Source organism: Colias philodice, chromosome 22 (genome assembly GCF_061535455.1).
Source record: "Colias philodice isolate Cphi_HAF_F1 chromosome 22, ilColPhil1 Martin Lab GWU primary, whole genome shotgun sequence".
Taxonomy (NCBI): Eukaryota; Metazoa; Arthropoda; class Insecta; order Lepidoptera; family Pieridae; genus Colias; species Colias philodice.
The window spans coordinates 259,550-279,465 of record NC_143107.1 but is presented as its reverse complement, the minus strand read 5'-3'; the positions used below and the strand labels follow the sequence as shown (position 1 = coordinate 279,465).

Genomic DNA, 19,916 nt, shown 5'->3' with positions numbered 1-19,916 from the left:
ATCGTACTTACTAAACAAAATACTACATAAAGTTTCCCCTACAAAAAACGGATAATTTTCGCAAAGTATCTTTCCGTGTTCGGCGCATCCCTAAAGCATTAGGCAGTATTATGGTGAATTAAGATTTATTAGCCAATAACTTATGGCGGTCAAACGTTGAGTTTACCTTCTGTTTTACACTTTTACTGGGGTTTTACACTTGTTTATGGAAATTATATGACTAGGTGCTACGTGGACTATTTTCTATATATTTTACATGTGGAAAGAGAATATTTAATTTGTTCTTATATGAGCATAGAACCATAGTATAAAGAGAATAGAACGATAGATACCTTAGATGTCATAAGTGGGCATTATATGTTTCTTACGTCGCGGTCGGTAATTAAATATCAAATTTAATAAATTAATTTTCGTCAGTACTCTTCCGTGTTCACAATAATTGTAATTGGTATCTGTAAGCAAGCTTTTACTATAGCTATAGTATAAAGTTCTATTTTTACTGTGCTCTGACCACAGTATTACAATATCCCTAGGAAATATTTTAATACTATGCTTTTACTGTACATACTTAAATATACGAAAGAAATATAAACTCTACTGACACTTTTTAAATTGTATAACGATTTAATTCCGTAGTTTTTGATATTATCCACATAAAAAAAAATATTTCTTCCTTGTAATATTTAAGCACAGACTAATAATAATATACCTACTACGTATACAAATTTAAGTGTAGTTTAATAAGACAAAAGTATGAATAAAATATATTCCATCTATCGAATACTTTAGGGTTACAGACATACATCTGCCCTAACCCTCTTTTAAATCAGTTTAATCGCAAATGATGAAACAAAAATGATTGGATTATACAATTAATATCAATAGATAGACCAGCTGTTTGACGCACCCATATTCATCGATAGAAAGGTGTTTATCGATACTTTATGACTTTAATAATATTTTGATACATGATTTAAATTGCTATTGTAATGATTTAATTCTGATCAGAATCGAATAAGAATTCTTATACCTAGTAGTATCTATAGTTTTAGAAATAACTTGCTATGCTGTGCGGTTTTACCCGCACTGCTCTGTTCCTATTGGTCTTAGTAATATGATAGTTTGTAGCCTATTATAGCTTTCCTAGATAAATGACTAGATTCATAGTCCTGAATAGACTATCAAATATAGAAATAATTTTAAAATCGGACCCGTGGTGCCTCAGATTAGCGCGTTCAAGCAAACAAACAAACAAACTCTTTAGCTTTATAATATTTAGTATCGATACAATTGTGATATAGCAAATTGGATACAAAAGCAATTTGTTTTCAATATCAATACAAAAATACTAAAAAACAACCCGAGCATTAGTACAACTACCCAACCACAAAATAAAAACAAACATAAAAACCATAAACACTTTTCTCAATAAAAGATAATGTTGCCATCAAAAAAGCCCGCCAAAAGTTGCCATTGCAGGGATTTGCGCTTGATTTAGTCGGCCATTTGCAATAAATGATATTGAGGATCTGTGCTAATACCGCGGGGGTCGGTGTTGCTAGCTTAATTAGTTTGCTACACAAATTTTGGCTTTTCTTGCCTTTTATTTTTGTACGTGTGAACATTTTCTAATGGTATAACAACCTAATTAAATCTATACTAATATTATAAAGCTGAAGAGTTTTTTTGTTTGATCGCGCTAATCTCAGGAACTACTGGTCCGATTTGAACAAATCTTTCAGTGTTAGATCCCATTTATCGAGGAAGGCTATAGGCTATAGCACAGTATTACAATATAGATATTGTAATACTGTGGCTATAGGCTATATTATATCATCACCACAGACATGTATAATGTCTGTGATCATCACGCTAAGACCAACAGCAGTGGAGCACTGCGGGTAATACCGCAGGGCACAGCTAGTCTTTAATAAAATAGTTACTAAATATGTATAAAGGTAGGCAGGTAGCTTCGATATACACTATCACTGCAAGCGCGGATCCAGGGGGGGGGTCACGGGGTCATGACCCCCCCCTGGGCTAGGTCCACGACCTCAGTGGACCACTAATTTAATATTAACTTTTTTAAATTAACAAATTAATACTGTTCAATATGATGTTTTTATTGAATTTTGAGACATAAAAGTAATATAGAACAATGAAATCAATTACAAACGGTAACGGAAAAGAATATAACAAAAATTATAGAAAAAGTTTATTAGGGTCGACCTGTGGTCGTAATTTAAGGACAAATAACAGGTTTTTCGATTTAAAAAAATAACCATAACTGCGGACTAAAGTGTAATGGTAATTAATATAATTAATTAGTTTTTTTTCTACAACTTTTGCTGTTACACTTTTCACACAAAACCTCAAATATCGAAATATCGTGGATAAGACATAAAATAGCAAATTTTTTTTTCAAATGAACACTATAAAATACAGTCAAATAACAACAAAAAATCGGCCAAGTGCGCGTCGGACTCGCGCACCGAGGACTCCGAGCAAACATACTTTTCATTATGTTGTATCTTACAATTTTGTTTAAGGATTTTTCTTTATCTGTGCTTGTAAGTGCTTAAGTCGTTGCTTTTAACCAAATTTCAAGACTGTGTTCACGGGAAGTACCTTGTAGGTTTTGATTGATGATTCCCTTGCAAGTAGTTGCGAATTACAGAATATGCGGCTCTAATTGCTTTTTCTTTAGATTGCGTTGACATAGAATTTGAATTAAATAACAGATTTAAGTTATTATAGACCTGAGTTCTGATGTGAATATCAATTAAATACATGTAGACGTTCATGAGTAAAGGGATTGTAAGTTTAAAATTATTTAAAAATAAATTTCATTTAATTTAATTAAATAAGGTTTTCGCAGTTATTACTACATCTGTGCTATAACACGATACTTTTAACTCAATTTCAAGACTGTGTTTACGGGACAGGGTGCTCCCTGCAGGTATTGATTCCCTTGCTAATGTCGAAATCCTACGGTCTATGGTCCCTTGATGCTGTGAAAAATTCAAACGTTTTAGCCAACGCAATCAAAAGATGCAGCTGTAATTGCTGAAATTTTTCGACACTCCCTAAGAAATCAAAACCTACAGGGTAGTTCCCGAGTACACCGAGTCATGAAATTTAGTACAATCAAACGTCTTATAACGCAGACTAGCTTACCGCCCGCGGGTTCGCCCGCTTTCTCTAAAACCTTATAAATTATATACTATTCCTCTTGAATCACTCTATCTTTAAAAAAAATGCATCGAAATTCGTTGCGTAGTTTTAAAGATTTAATCATACATAGGGGCATAGGCACAGAGATAATGACTTTATTTACTAATTGCGAAAAGCATGATTTTTTCCTTAGATTATAATATAAAAAAAATATTAAAAAAAAATTTTAACTTACAAACCTGTTACTCATGAACGCTGACATGTATTAACTTGATATTCATACCAAAAACTCAAGTCTAACATACCTTTACGCTATAATAAAATCAAACTTCTATGTCAACGAATCAGAAGATACAGCCGTAAATGCCGAAAAATTTCGCAAATTTCGACATTCGCAAAGGAATCTTGAAACTCAAAACCTACAGGGTACTTTCCGTAAACTCAGAATCTTGAAATTCGGTACAAAGCAACATCCTCTAGTACAGATACAGGAATAATTGCAAAAAATATATATTTTTCAAGTTTGTCTGCCTGTGAAGACCCTTTTTCTCAGGAACGCGTGGAGGTATCAATCTGAAATTCATACCGAATACTCAAATCTACGGTTCCTTATAGCTGTGAAAAAAATTAAACTTATAATCCAACGCAATCACAAGATACAGCCATTTATGCCGTAAATTATCGCAAATTTCGACATTATCGCAAGGGAATCAAAATCTATAGGTATTGTACTACTTCCTGTGAACACAGAGTTTTGAAATTTGGTTAAAAGCAATGTCAGCACAGATGGAGGAAAAATTGCGAAAACATACCTACATTTCATGCTTATCAACATTCGCAAGTGTTGCCAGGAATCAAAACCTACAGGGTACTTCCCGTGAACACAGAATCTTGATATTTAATAGAAACTTACGTCTTATAACACAGATAAAGGAAAAATCGCAAAAAGCATAAATTTAATATTAAAACATATAAAAATGTTTGTACGGAACTCTTGGTTCGCCAATCCGACTCGCACTTGACCATTTTTTTTAAATCTACGTATCAATTAAATTACCAAAATAAAGCTTTTGAAAAATGACCACGTCTATGTGACCCCCCCCTGGCACTAAAGCTGGATCCGCCCTGTCACTATGCAATATATTTTAAAAAATGCTTAATAAGAATCATTTACATTAACACTTTTTTTAAACTAAGATGCATGAAGATGATGCTAAATATGTATGTAAAGTAGGATAGGTACTATTTTTAAATGGCGAAAAAATAAAAATAAAAATAACACCTTTTAATAAAAAATAAAAATCAAATGGCTATTTTTATTTTTGTTTAATATTTTAACCTCGAGCTTTTTAATAGAAATCTAAAAATGGCCTCGGACTGTGAGACTACAAAACTGAAAACACATAGAATTTTCACGCCTTTATTACCTACTTGACTTACCCATACTTTATTATGAAGCAAGGCTTGAATTGAGCGAAACTAATATTGATATTCTTAACTACGTCAGAAATAAAATACTTACCTACTCTACTATTTATCTAATTTTATATAGAGCCAATAAAAAACTTAATTACTAAGCTATTTTAGAACTACACACCTCTGCATTTCTTTAAAATTTCCCTCCATTCGCCGTTAAAAAGTCAACAATAACAATATTAATATCGCATTTCATTTAAACCGCATAACCAAAGCTTAGCAGCAAATCTGGTAATCCCTTAATAAACAGCCGCGTGTTTGCTCGGAGGGGACGCCCCACCGGCTCATCAATATTTGATGCGACTTAGCGCCTTTTGTTTATTTATTATTTACAATTAATTTTAGAATGAACTTGTAAGTTGTAATGTTATTGTGCTAAGAAGAAAAATATCATTTCCAGCAATATTTTCATATTATACCTAGTTGTTTCACTTTTATCACAAAAATAACCATTAATTTGATAGGTAAGTAATTTTTGTACATTCAAATAAATAGAACTAACATAACAGATTCAAATCTTGGTTTAATCTTAATCGGATTTTCGGGATAAAAGTAGCCAATTTCTTATTCTGGGTCTGCAGCTACTTACATACCAAATTTCATTGTTATCGGTTCAGTAGTATTGACTTGAAAGAGTAACAAACATTCATCCATCCATCCTAACAAGTTTTCGCATAATTATAGTATTAAAGTAGGATATTATTTAACCCAATACCTAGGTACCTAACTACCTAGTCTTCAAAACATCACACAACATTTACTAAACCCAATGCAAAACATTTGCTCAAACTAGAAACGAATCAAAGCAATCTAGTCTCTAGCTACATAAACATGGAAGCTATTATCCCAAAACAAGAAAGCTTCATTAAATATGTTTGTACAATCTAACCAATCAATGGATGATGTCCACTCAATTATACAGAGATACCAATGCATGTTATAGTTTCATGTACATAAGTACACACATCAACAAAGTCTAGGGTTATTTGGTATTGCATCAAATATCTCAAAATCTATGAAGAATTTTGTGATATTGTAAATGGAAGAATTATAGCTCATTTTAAGGTCTTTAATAAAAAATAAAGACATTCATGCTTTTTTTTTAATTTTCCTCAAAAATATTAATTTTTCTCGCCAAGGTGGATACTTGGATGATAAGGATCTTCATTTCTTGTAAGAAAACTATTAAATTTTGACTAAAATTAGCCATTTTTTTTCCAATAATTTAATTATAAATAATCAGTGTTGTCAGCATTTACATTTTTTAAAAAGTTATCAAGTAACATATTATCCAGGATATAGGTTTTGTTAATATCTAATTTAAAAGTCGACACAAGGACCAGTGCTTCCATAGCTGCACGTAAACAAACTTACCCCAAATACGCGACAAAACAACAGACAAACAAAAACGTTTTCCATGTAACAAGGTGCATCCATTTGAACGGTGTGACGGGGACAAGAGAACCGAATTATACGTCCCTGGGGCTTGGGCCATGGGCCATGCGAGGGGCCTGAATATTAATGCATTTTTTGTGAATATAATGTAGCGGTATGGCGTGATTTTTAAAACTTTTTACATGATAATGTAATACTTATGGCAAATGTCGCGGTTTCTGCGTGTTTTATGCTTATTATCTGTCAGTTAAAGTGGCTAATAATGTTTGAAAATATAGGCAAAAATGTGTTAATTATCATGTTGGTAACTTTATCAGCAAGTTGTAATATAGACTGCTCCTTATTAATATTATGTTATAATCTGGAAATTAATAATATCAAATACGATTGAGTAGAAATATTTGGAAAGTATGTAGGTATATGTATATAATGTATATTCATTCGCAGAAAAAGGAAAAATAAATTTCAATAGGTTAGGTATGTAGAGATATGGAAAAATGTGTAGAGTAGATTGTGGATAAAACTGATTAAAAAGAGCAACTATGGAGTTTCTTGCCGGTTCTTCTCCATAGATAGTAGATACTGCTATCCGAATCGGTGGTAAATGTTAAAAATATATGTATTGACGTTTCAAAAGTGCTTCTCGAAGAAGTCTAATTGAATAAATAAATGTTTGAGTTTGAGTTTGAGTTTTGTATTTATAGATGAGAAATTACAATCTTTAAAATGGGATTAATTATCACATGAATAAAATGCTTGTATATTAAGTTATTTTCAAATTTCACGCAATAGGAAACGATCCTCCAAATGTCCCTAAAACCTCATTGAAATTTTAGTAAGAAAGTCATAATATTATATCAACGAAATATTAATCGCAGCCAATATATTGCGCCGCTCTCCCAGAGTCCCGGCAAAATTAATTTAAACAGAGCAGGACAGATATACCTCTTTGTCTGTTTTAATTAAACTTTGTAACGGAAACTTTCATGTTATTTGCCTTTTTGTTCATTCATTCATAATTATTCTTGCAACAGTTAATGCAAGACTGGGTTTATTAAATTTTCGGCACTGAGGAAGATATTTTTAATAGAATGACTTCGTTTGCGTTCATTTTTATTTGCTAGCTGCTCCTACAAACGTTGTTGTGCCTTAGACTGCTCTATTGCCCCTTTAACGTCTTATTTTCAAGTTTCAACATAAGAACCTTCCTAGAGCCTTGACAAAAACGCATAAAAACTTGCCGATTTGGTAGAGCCGTTTTCGAGTTCTTCTGCCTAGAGATAGAACATCAATAGTTCGAATAATAACAATCGCACTAAATTCAGTTTAGCAATTATCCAAAATATGTAGCTATATTAAAATTTATGAGTATACTTAGTAAAAATACATACTTCGGGTATACATACGTATAAATTACATAAATATTAAATATCAATAACTGTGTGCCTAAATTATTAATACTAGCGGTCCGCCCCGGCTTCGCCCGTGGTACATGTTTACGTTTTCTTTACATAAGAACCGTCCTCGTACTTCAAGGAATATAATAAAAAAAGAATTATCGAAATTGGTTCAGCCGTTCTCGAGTTATGCGCTTACAACACATTTTGCGATTCATTTTTATATATAAGAAGAATTATCATAATTCATAACTTCATAAAATATAGTTTCTATTTACTTATTCATATTTCATATTCAGATTAATTCAGAGTTAATAAAGCCTAATCGACCGCAACGAGCACGGTGACTGGCATACAAAAATAGCAAATTTCATCAAAATCGGTCAACTTGCCGGCTGTCTTGAAGTTATTATACGTTTCTGTAAAAACATTTCGATAGCGCGTTCTAAGTGACGCCTAGCGACATCTATCGCAACGTATCGAAGTTAAACTCTGGCATAGTTTCAGCAATAGGTATACGTGATAATAATATAATATTATCACATATTATCAACATTATATTTATTTGTAGGCAATTTATATTAGTTTTTTATTAATATTTATTTAAAAATGAATATTGTGTATTAACTATTAATATAATATTAAATTAATTATTTTGAGGATTATTTATTACTAAGGAATTTTATGTCGATATAGGTCTATTGTTGTGAAAAGATGATTTTATCGATAAATAGGCAAAATAATATGAAGTTTTTATCGATAACATTATAGAAATTTCTATAACACATAGGTACCTACGTTGAGTCCTTTACGCGTGCGCCCGTATATTGAGCGGGACATACTTACATACAATTTATTATATTATAATATGTATTTGTTTCATTGTGTTTTACATAAAGTGGGTGAAATTAGATATTATTTGGAACTTTTTGTTATTCAAAATATTTATTTGATTAGGTACCTACCTATGTATGTACTAGTAAATATAATGTTTTGCTCTATGCATTTTGTTTCGTTGAAAATAAAGATTTAAATTATTACTAGCTTATCACCCGCGGCTTCGCCCGCTTTCTCTAAAACGATTTGAGATTTAAATTTTAAACTATCCTATCTCTCAAGTTGGCGAATTCTATTATAATCGGTTAAGTGGTTTAGGAGTCCATTGAGGACAAACATTGTGACACGAGATTTATATATAAGATTAAAATTTAGTGAAAATTTTAATAAAATCGTTAATTATTGTTTTATATAGCAAATAGCAATATACTTGGTATAGAATTTAATTTTTAAATTTAATCATAGGTAATAATTATTGCTCGAACTTCGTAGAAATTGTAAATAGATTTTATTCTGGAAATTCTGACAGAGTTTAAAAATAGATACAGCTATATTTTATTTATTAAACAAAAGTGAAGTATGTACCTAGTACCTACCTTTACATTTTTACTCTGCACTTTTTCTGGTAGTTTCTGTAAATTTCTTTACTTAGTTAGATGAGATTTAATTGTGACAATTAATCTGATAAAAGTATGATAATATTGTTAAATCTTTAGATTCGCAAACAGATTCTGCAAGACCTTTAACGTTTACCAAATAAATAAATAAAACTAAAGCTATATCGTTGTGTCCCGAATTCGGCGCCGTTACGACGTCGTGTCGTATCCGTAAGTGATATAATATATCGTCGACGTGCCGCGACTAAGTTCTAACGACTGCTATACGAGCATTGGAATCGTTTTATTTGTTCCTTATGTATAACAAGTAGGTAATATTATTGAGATAACTAGCTGTTCCGGTAAACGTTGTTCTGTCTTCTTATCACATAACCAGCAATGCCCTGCGGTTTCACCCGCATAGATAGCGATATCGTGACAGTGAAAAGTCTACTATAGGTCGGACTATAGGTTTAATTTTTAATCACATGAAAATCACCTTCACCCCGTCCCGCACTACGCCTGCTCATTATACCTACTATTTTCTGTAGATTGACACTTTTAAAAATTCGTTATATCTTTTGAATTGAATATCCAATTTTTTTTATTTAAAAAGGTTTTTGCTGGTATTGAAACAGTCTATAATAAAACATCATTTAATGGGATAAGGATTAATATAATTATGTGTATGGATAACATAATATTATAGAGATTAGAGATAGAGTAGAGAATGGTAAAGCGTTTGTGTCTACAGTCCCCACGGCCCACATAGGTAGGTACCTACTAACACCTATGATTTGATGATGATTGATTTTACGGGTAGCTATAATCGAATATGTAATTAAATCATTGGATATGACACCTTTTAAAATGAAAAAGCGATTTCTTAATAGATTTTTTCTAAAACGAATATTCCACGACGAAACATACGCAGTTAAAAAAATGTTATACCTACATTGGCTAGCTTCTTCGAAAATTCACTAGTAAATGTGGTAAAAATTTCCATGCGAGTAAAGCCACGGGCGGAAGGCTAGCTATATTTTGATTTTTGATTTTTCATAAATTCGTTTTTAATCCACCTAGTAATGCACCAAGTAGGTGAAGTGGCAACTAGCAACAGCTACCGTGTCCGTTTGTTTGTTCACCTTGTTTACACAAAACGGCTCAACTCTTAGCGGAAGCGATTGACTTTAAGTTATGAGAATTGAGATTATGATATACATATATTGTACTCTGCAATTTTTTATGTAATCTTTTATTTTGTTTTCCGAACGAATATTTTTGTATTTCAAACCTATCACAATAATATGTCGTTTTCCACAATGATTTTCTTTACCCATTCCAGTTGTAATATGGTTAAATGAAGTTTAAAATAGAAATCGATTAATAGAGATTAGTCGATGTAGAGACAAATAATATTAATTTGTACCACATTAATTATTATTGGACCGATTTCGAAATGGTGTTACTTGGTACAATACCTACTTAGTACTTACATACTTAGGTCGAATTGAAGAAAAAATTCGTCTTGGATATAGTCTTCTTATATAGGAAGGTTTTATGTTATAAACATCTGTGATTCATAGGAGTGAAACAGGAATAATAAAAAGTTGAAAAACGGTAAAGATAATATTCTTTTTTGAGATCTTCCGTTGCGCTGCCTAAATTCTTGTGTACTTCCTGAAATTGCATGTGAAACCGCGTAAAACACCTTGTTAATAGTTACCAATTTAAATCACTACATAGTATAAAACAAAGTCACTTTCTCTGTCCCTATGTCCCTTCGTAGGTATGCTTAAATCTTTCAAACTATAACGCAACGGATTTTGATGCGTTTTTTTCAATAGATAGAGTGATTCAAGAGGAAGGTTTTAGTGTATAATTTATTAGGTTTTAGTCAAAGCGGGCGAAGCCGCGGGCGGTAAGCTAGTACATAATACAACAAAAACCCGCTACCTCCCATGTCCCGTCACGCGGCGCCGCGCACGACCGGCGCCGCTAACGCGACGGTCACGCCTCGACAACACTCGCAAACACCGTGATACTTACACTCGTTCACGTATTTCACATATGGTTTCTAGGTTTCCATGTCTAACCGACTTTATAAAAATATGTTAGGTACTTACTTGGCTATCGTATTTCGTTTTAGATTTTAACGTCTAATATGAAATGAAAAAACTACCTACTTCTTAATGTTGGTCATAACTTCATAAGCAGTTAGCATATTGCGTATCTAAGTAATTTTTAATATATATATTATTACTAGCGGTCCGCCCCGGCTTCGCCCGTGGTACATATGAAAAATAGATGTTGGCCGATTCTCAGACTTACCCGATATGCACAGAAAATTTCATGAGAATCGGTCCACCCGTTTCGGAGGAGTATGCAGACTAACATTGTGACACGAGAATTTTATATATAAGATATATACAATATTATTGTATTGTATTTGTAATATATATTATTATATCTTATATATAAAATTCGCGTGTCACAATGTTAGTCTGCATACTCCTCCGAAACGGGTGGACCGATTCTCATGAAATTTTCTGTGCATATCGGGTAAGTCTGAGAATCGGCCAACATCTATTTTTCATATGTACCACGGGCGAAGCCGGGACGGGCCGCTAGTATATATATAATTATATTTATATAATAATTTGTGAGGTATATTTTCCTCGCAGGCCCGCCCCCGTGGTTTTAGGAAAATTCCATAGGAATGTGTCGTTTTACAACGCGATGATAGCCAATTATACAATTCAAATTTCAAATCTAAATAATATATTCTCTTTCTACTATCTCAGACACAAAAATCATAAATACCATAAAATTTATCAAAAAAAATGTGTGCGTGTATACTAATTACTAGTGTACACACGTAAGAAGTGAAACTTCTTTATGACCTTATTTTTCAAAAAATAATTGACTTTATGCAACTTTACCTACAGAAATACGTCGAATCACGCGTGGTAGGGATAAGAAAAAGATGGCGCGTAACAGAAAAATGTCACGCGTAGCGAAAATATGTTACACTAATTTTTTTCTAACCCCGATAAAGAAGTTCCCTTCACTTCAAAAAGACAAACTAACAAACACTGTTTATACTGCGTTGTTTCTCTATACACATTACACATGCAGGACATAAAATCCATTTATTAAAAAGCAAAATCCCGTATAAACGTAGGATATTAGCCAACGATTTGGTGTGACGTAGACAAATGATGCTGTATCGAAGGATCGTATGTCATCTTATTGATTCATACTCCCGAGGGAGGGGAGGGGAAATATAACTATTTGTTGACCAGTGGTTAAGTAATATTAGTGTAGTGGTAGGTATTAGGTGTTAGGGTTTCGTGGTGATGGTATTTTTCAAGAAGTTTATTTTAAACGGAGTGGTAGGGGCAATTCTGGAAATCATTTTAATAGTTCAATTTGTAGATTGAATACAATTTGATATACATATTACCCACATAATGTACATACTTACCTGCATAATAGATTTTAAATTAAGTTGTTATTTCTGACTCTACCTTATGTTATATTTTTCTATGTTTTGTTTCTCGTGGGACTAGAGATCTGCACAAATTACCTACCTGTCTTATTATTATTATACTTTACTTACGAAACATTTTCTTTCGTTTAATTTCCCACACAAAAACTACAATTGGCCCAAAAAACACATTAATATTATTCCTAGAGCATGAAAACAGTGTGAAAATCGAGAAAAAGCAGTGTTTTTAAACGACTATATACATTTTAAGCGCAACCACCTAACCTAATAAATAATTTAGCGCGACCGCGACAGCCTCCAAATGAAAGCCGCCATCTTGCTCTATCTATCCCCCTCGCACCCACAGCACCTTGTATCTGACAGCCGGAAAATTAATAGCTCCGTCTCGCTCACACATGATATAACTTCATATGGATTAAATTTCGGTTAAACGACGCTCTCGACGCGTTGGAAAACATTTTATATGTCAATAAATTGGGATATAATTTTGATTCATGATAAATATAAAATTGAACGTTTCTTTGTAATAAGTCGATCGTTATAGAAATCGAAATGGATGTAATTTTTATGGATGGATAATTAAGATTTTTGTGTAGAATATAGATAGGTACTTAATAGTAATATAAGTAGATTTATTAATCTGATGAGTGAAATAGAGAGCCAATATACCTAGTACCTACCTACCTAGTCGTAAGGTATTCTCAATTCAAAAGCGCTCGAAAATAAGCCTAATTTTAATGATATAATTTTTGTTATATTTTCAAACTTCCTGCATTTTTATTTTACTTTAAACTGACTCATAAAACAATCAATAAATCACGCACAGATTTAACAAATGACTTGCGATTTGCGAGAGCTTCTGAGGTTTATCCCGCTTTCGCAGGGGACTTGATTAATGCCCCATGCCCCTTGCCCCATGATGGGGTATAACACTGCAGGTATTAACGGACAATCGTATATTTGCTTGTCCACTTTTATTAGCGGCTGACCATCTGTTGTGTTCGTAATTGCGTTTTAAGGAACATTAAAATGATAAATTAATGTACCTGTAGGTAATAGGTAGCTAAATATATGTAATTTGTATTGTGTGGAAATGGCAAATTTTTTATTCATCAGTATTTTTGTAGTATTGTTTTATTTACTAAAACAAATTGGATTTATTACCAAAACTAGATTCATGCGATAGATACACAAATAATGTCGAGTTACCTATTTACTTGTATAAGCTGAAAAAAACTACGTTTATATTGACATAACCTAGAGCTAACATATAGAGTGAATAAACTAACATCAATATAAAAAAAACACATTAAATAATAAATTATTATCAACTAAGTTTACGTAGACAGTACATCATCTCGTATATCGTTCTTACACAATACTTAGGTACCTACATGATGGTTTTTTATTCTTTAACGAATAATGTTATAATGAAAACAATTTTCTCGTATATTCTGATCTTTCCACACCTATTATGTCGTCGATTTGCGGAACCATTTCTGTATAAAATAGTATATAATGTAAAATAACAACATTTCCCGTCTCCCCCCAGGTCTGGTTCCAAAACCGTCGGGCCAAGTGGAAGAAACGAAAGAAGAGCACCAACGTGTTCCGATCCCCCGGCGCGCTGCTCCCCTCCCACGGGCTACCTCCCTTTGGGGGAGACGTGTGTAGTCCCGGCGTATTTGATAGACCTTGGTCTATGCCGGCTGGTGAGTTATAAGTTGTTACTAATGTTATTTGTTTTTATCTCGGTATTTCTATCGATATCAATAGGTGCTTACAGCTATACATACCTACCTATATCGACATTTACACTTACTTACCTACATCTGTGTCTGTATCTTATGCGAATTTATAATTTTATCGTATTTTATATCGTATACATATATCGTATTTTATATCGTATACGTATACGTATATTTGAATAGTATCTAATATCTATCTAGTATTTAACTTAGTAGATAGAAGATACACTTGTTAGTTATTAGTTATTACTTATTACTTATTAGCATAGGTAATTATTTTCTTAAAAAACACACATAAAAGGAAGAAAAAAAAACAATCAATTCTAATGGGTAGGTACGTTATTACAATTAGCAAGCACTTCACACAAATTCTTCTTAATTCTTATACCCCTTATACACATAGGTAATATAATAGGTATCTTCTGTACCATACTAATATGATGCGTTTCATTCAGGTCTAGGGCAGCTCTCACAAGGCGGCGTTTCCATGGGCGGGTTCGGTTCCCAGCTGCCACTCGGAGCAGACCTCAACCCCGCGCTGCCGATCAGCTCCACCGCCTCGCAGTCCTACCAGACGCACTATCCGCTCAACTCGCTTGGTGAGATAACAGATACGCCAGACCATTAAAACCAGATTAGTAGATCAGATTATCAGACCATCAAACTTACAGACCATAAGATTTGTACTTCATTAAACATAAATGTAAAAAAAATGTAAATAAAAATGCAGTGTAGTAGCGCAATTTTTTTTTCGAAGATGTAGCCAAAGCAAATCTCGTTAAAAATTCATCACAATAATTTTACTACATACTATAGCAGTAGAATGTGAAACTAATGCAAAATTATTTCTTTAACAGTCACGATAAATTTTCTATTATATTATATACAAATTTTCTTCCCATAACTGTGAAATTAATATAAACTATATTGCGCTATATTTTAATTTGCGCTATCCTACGACCTTCATACATTTCCTTTCCTATACCAGGTTGCCTGGTAGAGATTGCTGTTCAGCAATATCATATCTTTTGTAGAAATGATGCCTTTTTGTGATACTGTTCTTTTTTTCTGCTTTGTCCATTCATGTTTGTACAATGAAGTGTAATAAATAAAAAAATGTTGTGTGGTTTTATGAAACCACGATAAAAGTGAAACTTAGGCACAAAATTATCGTACCTATTTGTACGAAAATTATCGTACGGTTCGATCGTCACGCGACCTTCGCTACACAGACCAAAAAGTTTGAGACGATGTAATAAAAGTTTCACTTTAATAAATATGTAACAGGCGACACGATGATGTCGTACTGCAACAACATGGGCGGGCAGGGCACGCTGGAGGGCTCGCCCACCCCGCCGCAGCACTGCGCCGCCTCGCCCGCCGTCTCCGGTCAGTAAGACACACTATATTATACATGCAACATGCAACACATGAAACGCAACACGCATGACACTAAACAAAATATACAACATACAATACACAACACTTAACATGCAACATTAAACATGCAACACGCATCAGACAAAACACGGAACATAGTAAGCAACACGCAACTTGAACATGCAATATGCAACACAATATACAACACGCTACGTACATAGAATAAATAAATAGCAAATTATATGTAAACCCCAGGTACAGGTGAAGCGGGCGAGGAGGAGGTGTGGCGCGGGCACAGCATCGCGGCGCTGCGCCGGCGCGCCTCCGAGCTGTCCGCCGCCATACCGCCTTACTTGCAGCTCAACTATGACGCGCACAGCCCTGTGTACTAGCTGCTTAACTAGCTAATACATCTAGCTAGCTTAGGAATTACAACGTAAGCGGACACAACACTAGCAAGCAAGCTGCAGCTGATACACAGCCCCGTGTACTAGCTGCAATGTAGCTTAATGCAAGCTGCAACTTACCTATAAACTAGCTAGTTACCTATAACTAACTGCAGCTAAAGAAGAAACAACGCCAGTGACACCAGAGCTGCAACTCACCTAAAACACGCATAGTCCTGTTTTCTAGCTGCAGCTAGACGAGCTGAATAAAAATAGCTTAACTAGGAGTTACAACGTAAGCAGGAACAACACTAGCTAGCGAGCAAGCCCCGAGTACTAGCTATAGCTGACAAGCTGCAACTTGAACATCATTAGTTCAAATACGATACACACAGACCTGCGTACTAGCTGTAGCTTAACTGGCTAATAACTAACTAACTTAACTACAAGCGAAGAAACGCCATCAACACATGGGCTGCAGCCGTGTACTATCCTAAATGTAGCTACGAGCTGTCTTGAACACCTTTAGCTCAACTACAAGCTACAGCTAAAACACGAGCAAAGCTAGCTACAAAAAAAGCAATAGGTACTACCCACAACAGAATGTCACTGAAAAAAAAGCGTGTCGTGCAAACATCCTACACTCGAATCATATTACAGCCCTTACAGCGTGATGGGGTAAAAATAGAAGCTTTCAGAACATTCTAGTTAATTGATTCTTCGAAATTTTCACAGAGCGAAACTAAGACAGTAACGCGAATCCTTGTGTAATTTAAAAACAAACAAATGAGAAACTCAAATTCTGATAATGAAGAAAAAATAAAAAATAAACGACGTTTCCAGACTATTCGATATAAAGATTAAAGACATTGGTTTGAAACTTCTAATAATTCCAATACTACTGAACATTTCATGTTCTAGAATGTTCTGTTCGGATTTCTTAATGAAATGCATCAAAGGAACTCGAAGGAACTTTTAAACTGCGCCAGCCGCCAAATCATGTGGTAGTTCGGCTGCGTTGAACTATTTGTGCGGAAAAGATAAATAATAAAAGATTTGGATTTTTATATTATGCTTTGTATAACGCTTCGATTAAAGCAATGTCAAATATTATTTGAAGAAGTTTGAGTTTCTTATCTGATATTTTGCATTTTCCTATGCAAGTAGAAATTATTGGAAACATTTTATACGAAGATATAGGCGAGACTGATGGTTTTAAATCTCAATCAAAATAGTTCAGTAGTTTTAGATATGTGGACGAACAAACAAAAAGCAAGTTACGTGTAAGTTAAGTGTTTTAAAGACGATATAATTGTCGGCACACATGTGTGTCCCTTCGTATCTACGGAAAGGATTGCCAAAACACCATTGGTTGAGTGTTATTAATATAAACAAATTGTGAGCTATAATAATACATGTATACGCATTCGTACAATAACATAGATATAGTTATTTTAAGATATTTATTAAGATAATTTGGCGGTTGTTGTTGCGCCTGATCGTCTATACATAATATAGATATTATCTTGTTTTTTTTGTCTAATACATATTTTACAGTGAGATACACATACAAATATAAATATGTAATCAACATTGAAAGAAAGTTGGTTAACGCTTAAGTTATAGGTATCTAAGTAAACACTAACCTGGTATATTGAGCAAAAAAATTAAATTATTCGGTTTTTTTTTTAATACAAGATAGTCGTATTATGTATAGATAAAAACGTAGTATTAAATAACGCATTCCAAGGTAGCATATTACTGTAATCGTTCCTTTTCACAATCGGATGTATAGACAGACAAACAAATAAAAAACTCTATTAAAACTATCTATAAAATTGTTTCCTTAAACGTTGTTTGGAAGAAATCGCATTTTTGTAATAAATCCTGTCTTTATTTTAATCTATTCATCCAATTGTAGAATATTTTGAAACAATTATCTGTAATAGATTAATTGAAATAATTGTGAAAAACTCCATTTTATAGTTCAATAAATGTTCATTAACTTACTAATTCATATTATTTTATCTTGTCAGTTAAACTATATATTGTATACTGTATAGGTATTGAAATCAATTAATAAAAAATGTGGTCTGTCTACAAATTATAAGCTCTATATAAATGTCATAGAGTAATCAACAACAGATTCAAACAAACGTGGATAAAGGCAACAATTTTAGTATTTTTTCTATTTGCTGTTTGCAGAGTTAATTGTCTTTAGACTGTCAGTAATATAATAAAAAAATATTTATTAGTACATATTAGAATTTTCCTATATAAAAAAGCAGATGTCTGATTATCCACGTTTTTTCATTGCCAGATACAAGGTTTTATAAAAATTGAACTTACCTTACGCTTTGGCTTATTTTAAATATTTTTTTATAAATGTTACTATATTTATTAATGTTATTATTTCTATCAATTTATTTGTATTTCTTGCATAAATTACACACACATTAAAACATCAATATTTATACTTAGGTATATGTATACAAATAACATTATTTACTTTTTATGTTAAATGTAAAGTTATTTCTTATTAATTAATGTAAGTATAATAAGTTTGTATATTGGAATACCAGCCACATTGGTTTTGATTTAGTAAAGTGGTTGAAAGTTCCTATTTTTTATTTTTAGATTCTGATGAGATTATTTTGAAAAATAGATCCATTGTTTAATGTTAAATTTATAGCAATATTACTTAATTGTATTATTTTAAGTTATTATTATCAATTATGTTCCAAATCGACACAAATTAATTTTTACAACAGTTTTATTTGTTTTTTTTTTTTGCCAAATCAGAAAGCAATTATAAAGAACAGCTCTTTTCATTAGAGTAAATGAGATAAAACTATACAATCTTCAATATGTAAGAATGAGACAGCATGATGTTTTTACATTCATTTCTTTTTTTGGCATTAATTAATTTATTTTCAAAAAATAATATAAATCGTGCCAATATAGATAAGCAATAGACATAGGTACCCTCATTTTTGGAATCGGTAAATCTTGCAAATGTGTTAAAAATGCGAATGTGTGTGTAAAGTCATCGTAGTATACGTTTAATTAAGTACATATTATACAATAGACAATGTTCATTAATAAATTGTGTTTTATTTTACATCCCTCCTATAAATATAATAAACGAGAAAGTTTTCATAAATTTTGTTAAAATTTCACATAAACAGCTGAACCGATCTGCATGAAATTTTGTAAAGTGATAGATTATATGTAATGTCATTTGCCTTATCAGTTATTACCCTGTTTACACGTGAGTGAAGTGTCGGGCTTTGTCAAGTTAATACCTATAAGGTAGTAGGTACTAATGTCTAATACATTTTAAAAAAGAAAGCTCTGACTTGTTTAATTTCTTTCCAATACTTAATTAGGAAGTTTTAGGTATAGTGTTAAAGACTAAGATTTTCACTTGAACTTTTACATAATATTATTTACTAAGATAGAAAATTTTCAGAATAAAAGCCTTGAAAATCATAGATAAATTTTATTCATCTTGTAAAATGTTAAGACGATACACAAAAAAAAATCCACTGCTTGGCGGGCGGAGTCTAATAGCTCGCTATCGCGAACGCGGGTGTTCGCGAAGTCATTCTTGCAAACTCGCCGCGCTGCCGCTGGCCGACTCGGGACAAACATGTATGGAGTCGTCATACAGTTATAATATTGTTATACATTTATTCAATTGTTGATTTATTGGTTTTATTTTCTTGCTTATAAACAAATAATCTTCTTTCCAACAACTACTTAGACATTATTAATAATTATTATTATTTCGTAATGTTTACTTTATTACAAAATAATACAGGTTATAAATAATCTTTAAAATAACAAAAAATATTGTTACTCTGAAAAAATGAAATGGTAATCAATAACGCGGACTACTGAATTGATTTAGATAGAATTTGATGCTGACGTAGATATTACATCATGCCCAGAAATGAAAGGTACTATTTCTGAAAGAAGTTATAAACCCTAATTCTTCTCAGTCAAAGTCAAGA

The 19,916-nt window shown here is 32.6% G+C and overlaps 1 protein-coding gene across 1 annotated transcript in view; it reads left to right on the top strand.

The window, feature by feature from the left end:
- Window positions 1-15,906, top strand: part of LOC149478204 (homeobox protein orthopedia-like) — a 28,451-nt gene extending 12,545 nt beyond the window's left edge. Inside the window, exons 5-8 of the mRNA XM_089709431.1 lie at window positions 13,939-14,098; window positions 14,590-14,733; window positions 15,422-15,523; window positions 15,770-15,906. Of these exons, the coding sequence (XP_089565557.1) occupies window positions 13,939-14,098; window positions 14,590-14,733; window positions 15,422-15,523; window positions 15,770-15,906 (543 nt within the window). The remainder of the gene's footprint in view (window positions 1-13,938; window positions 14,099-14,589; window positions 14,734-15,421; window positions 15,524-15,769) is intronic.
- Window positions 15,907-19,916: the final 4,010 nt, after the last annotated feature.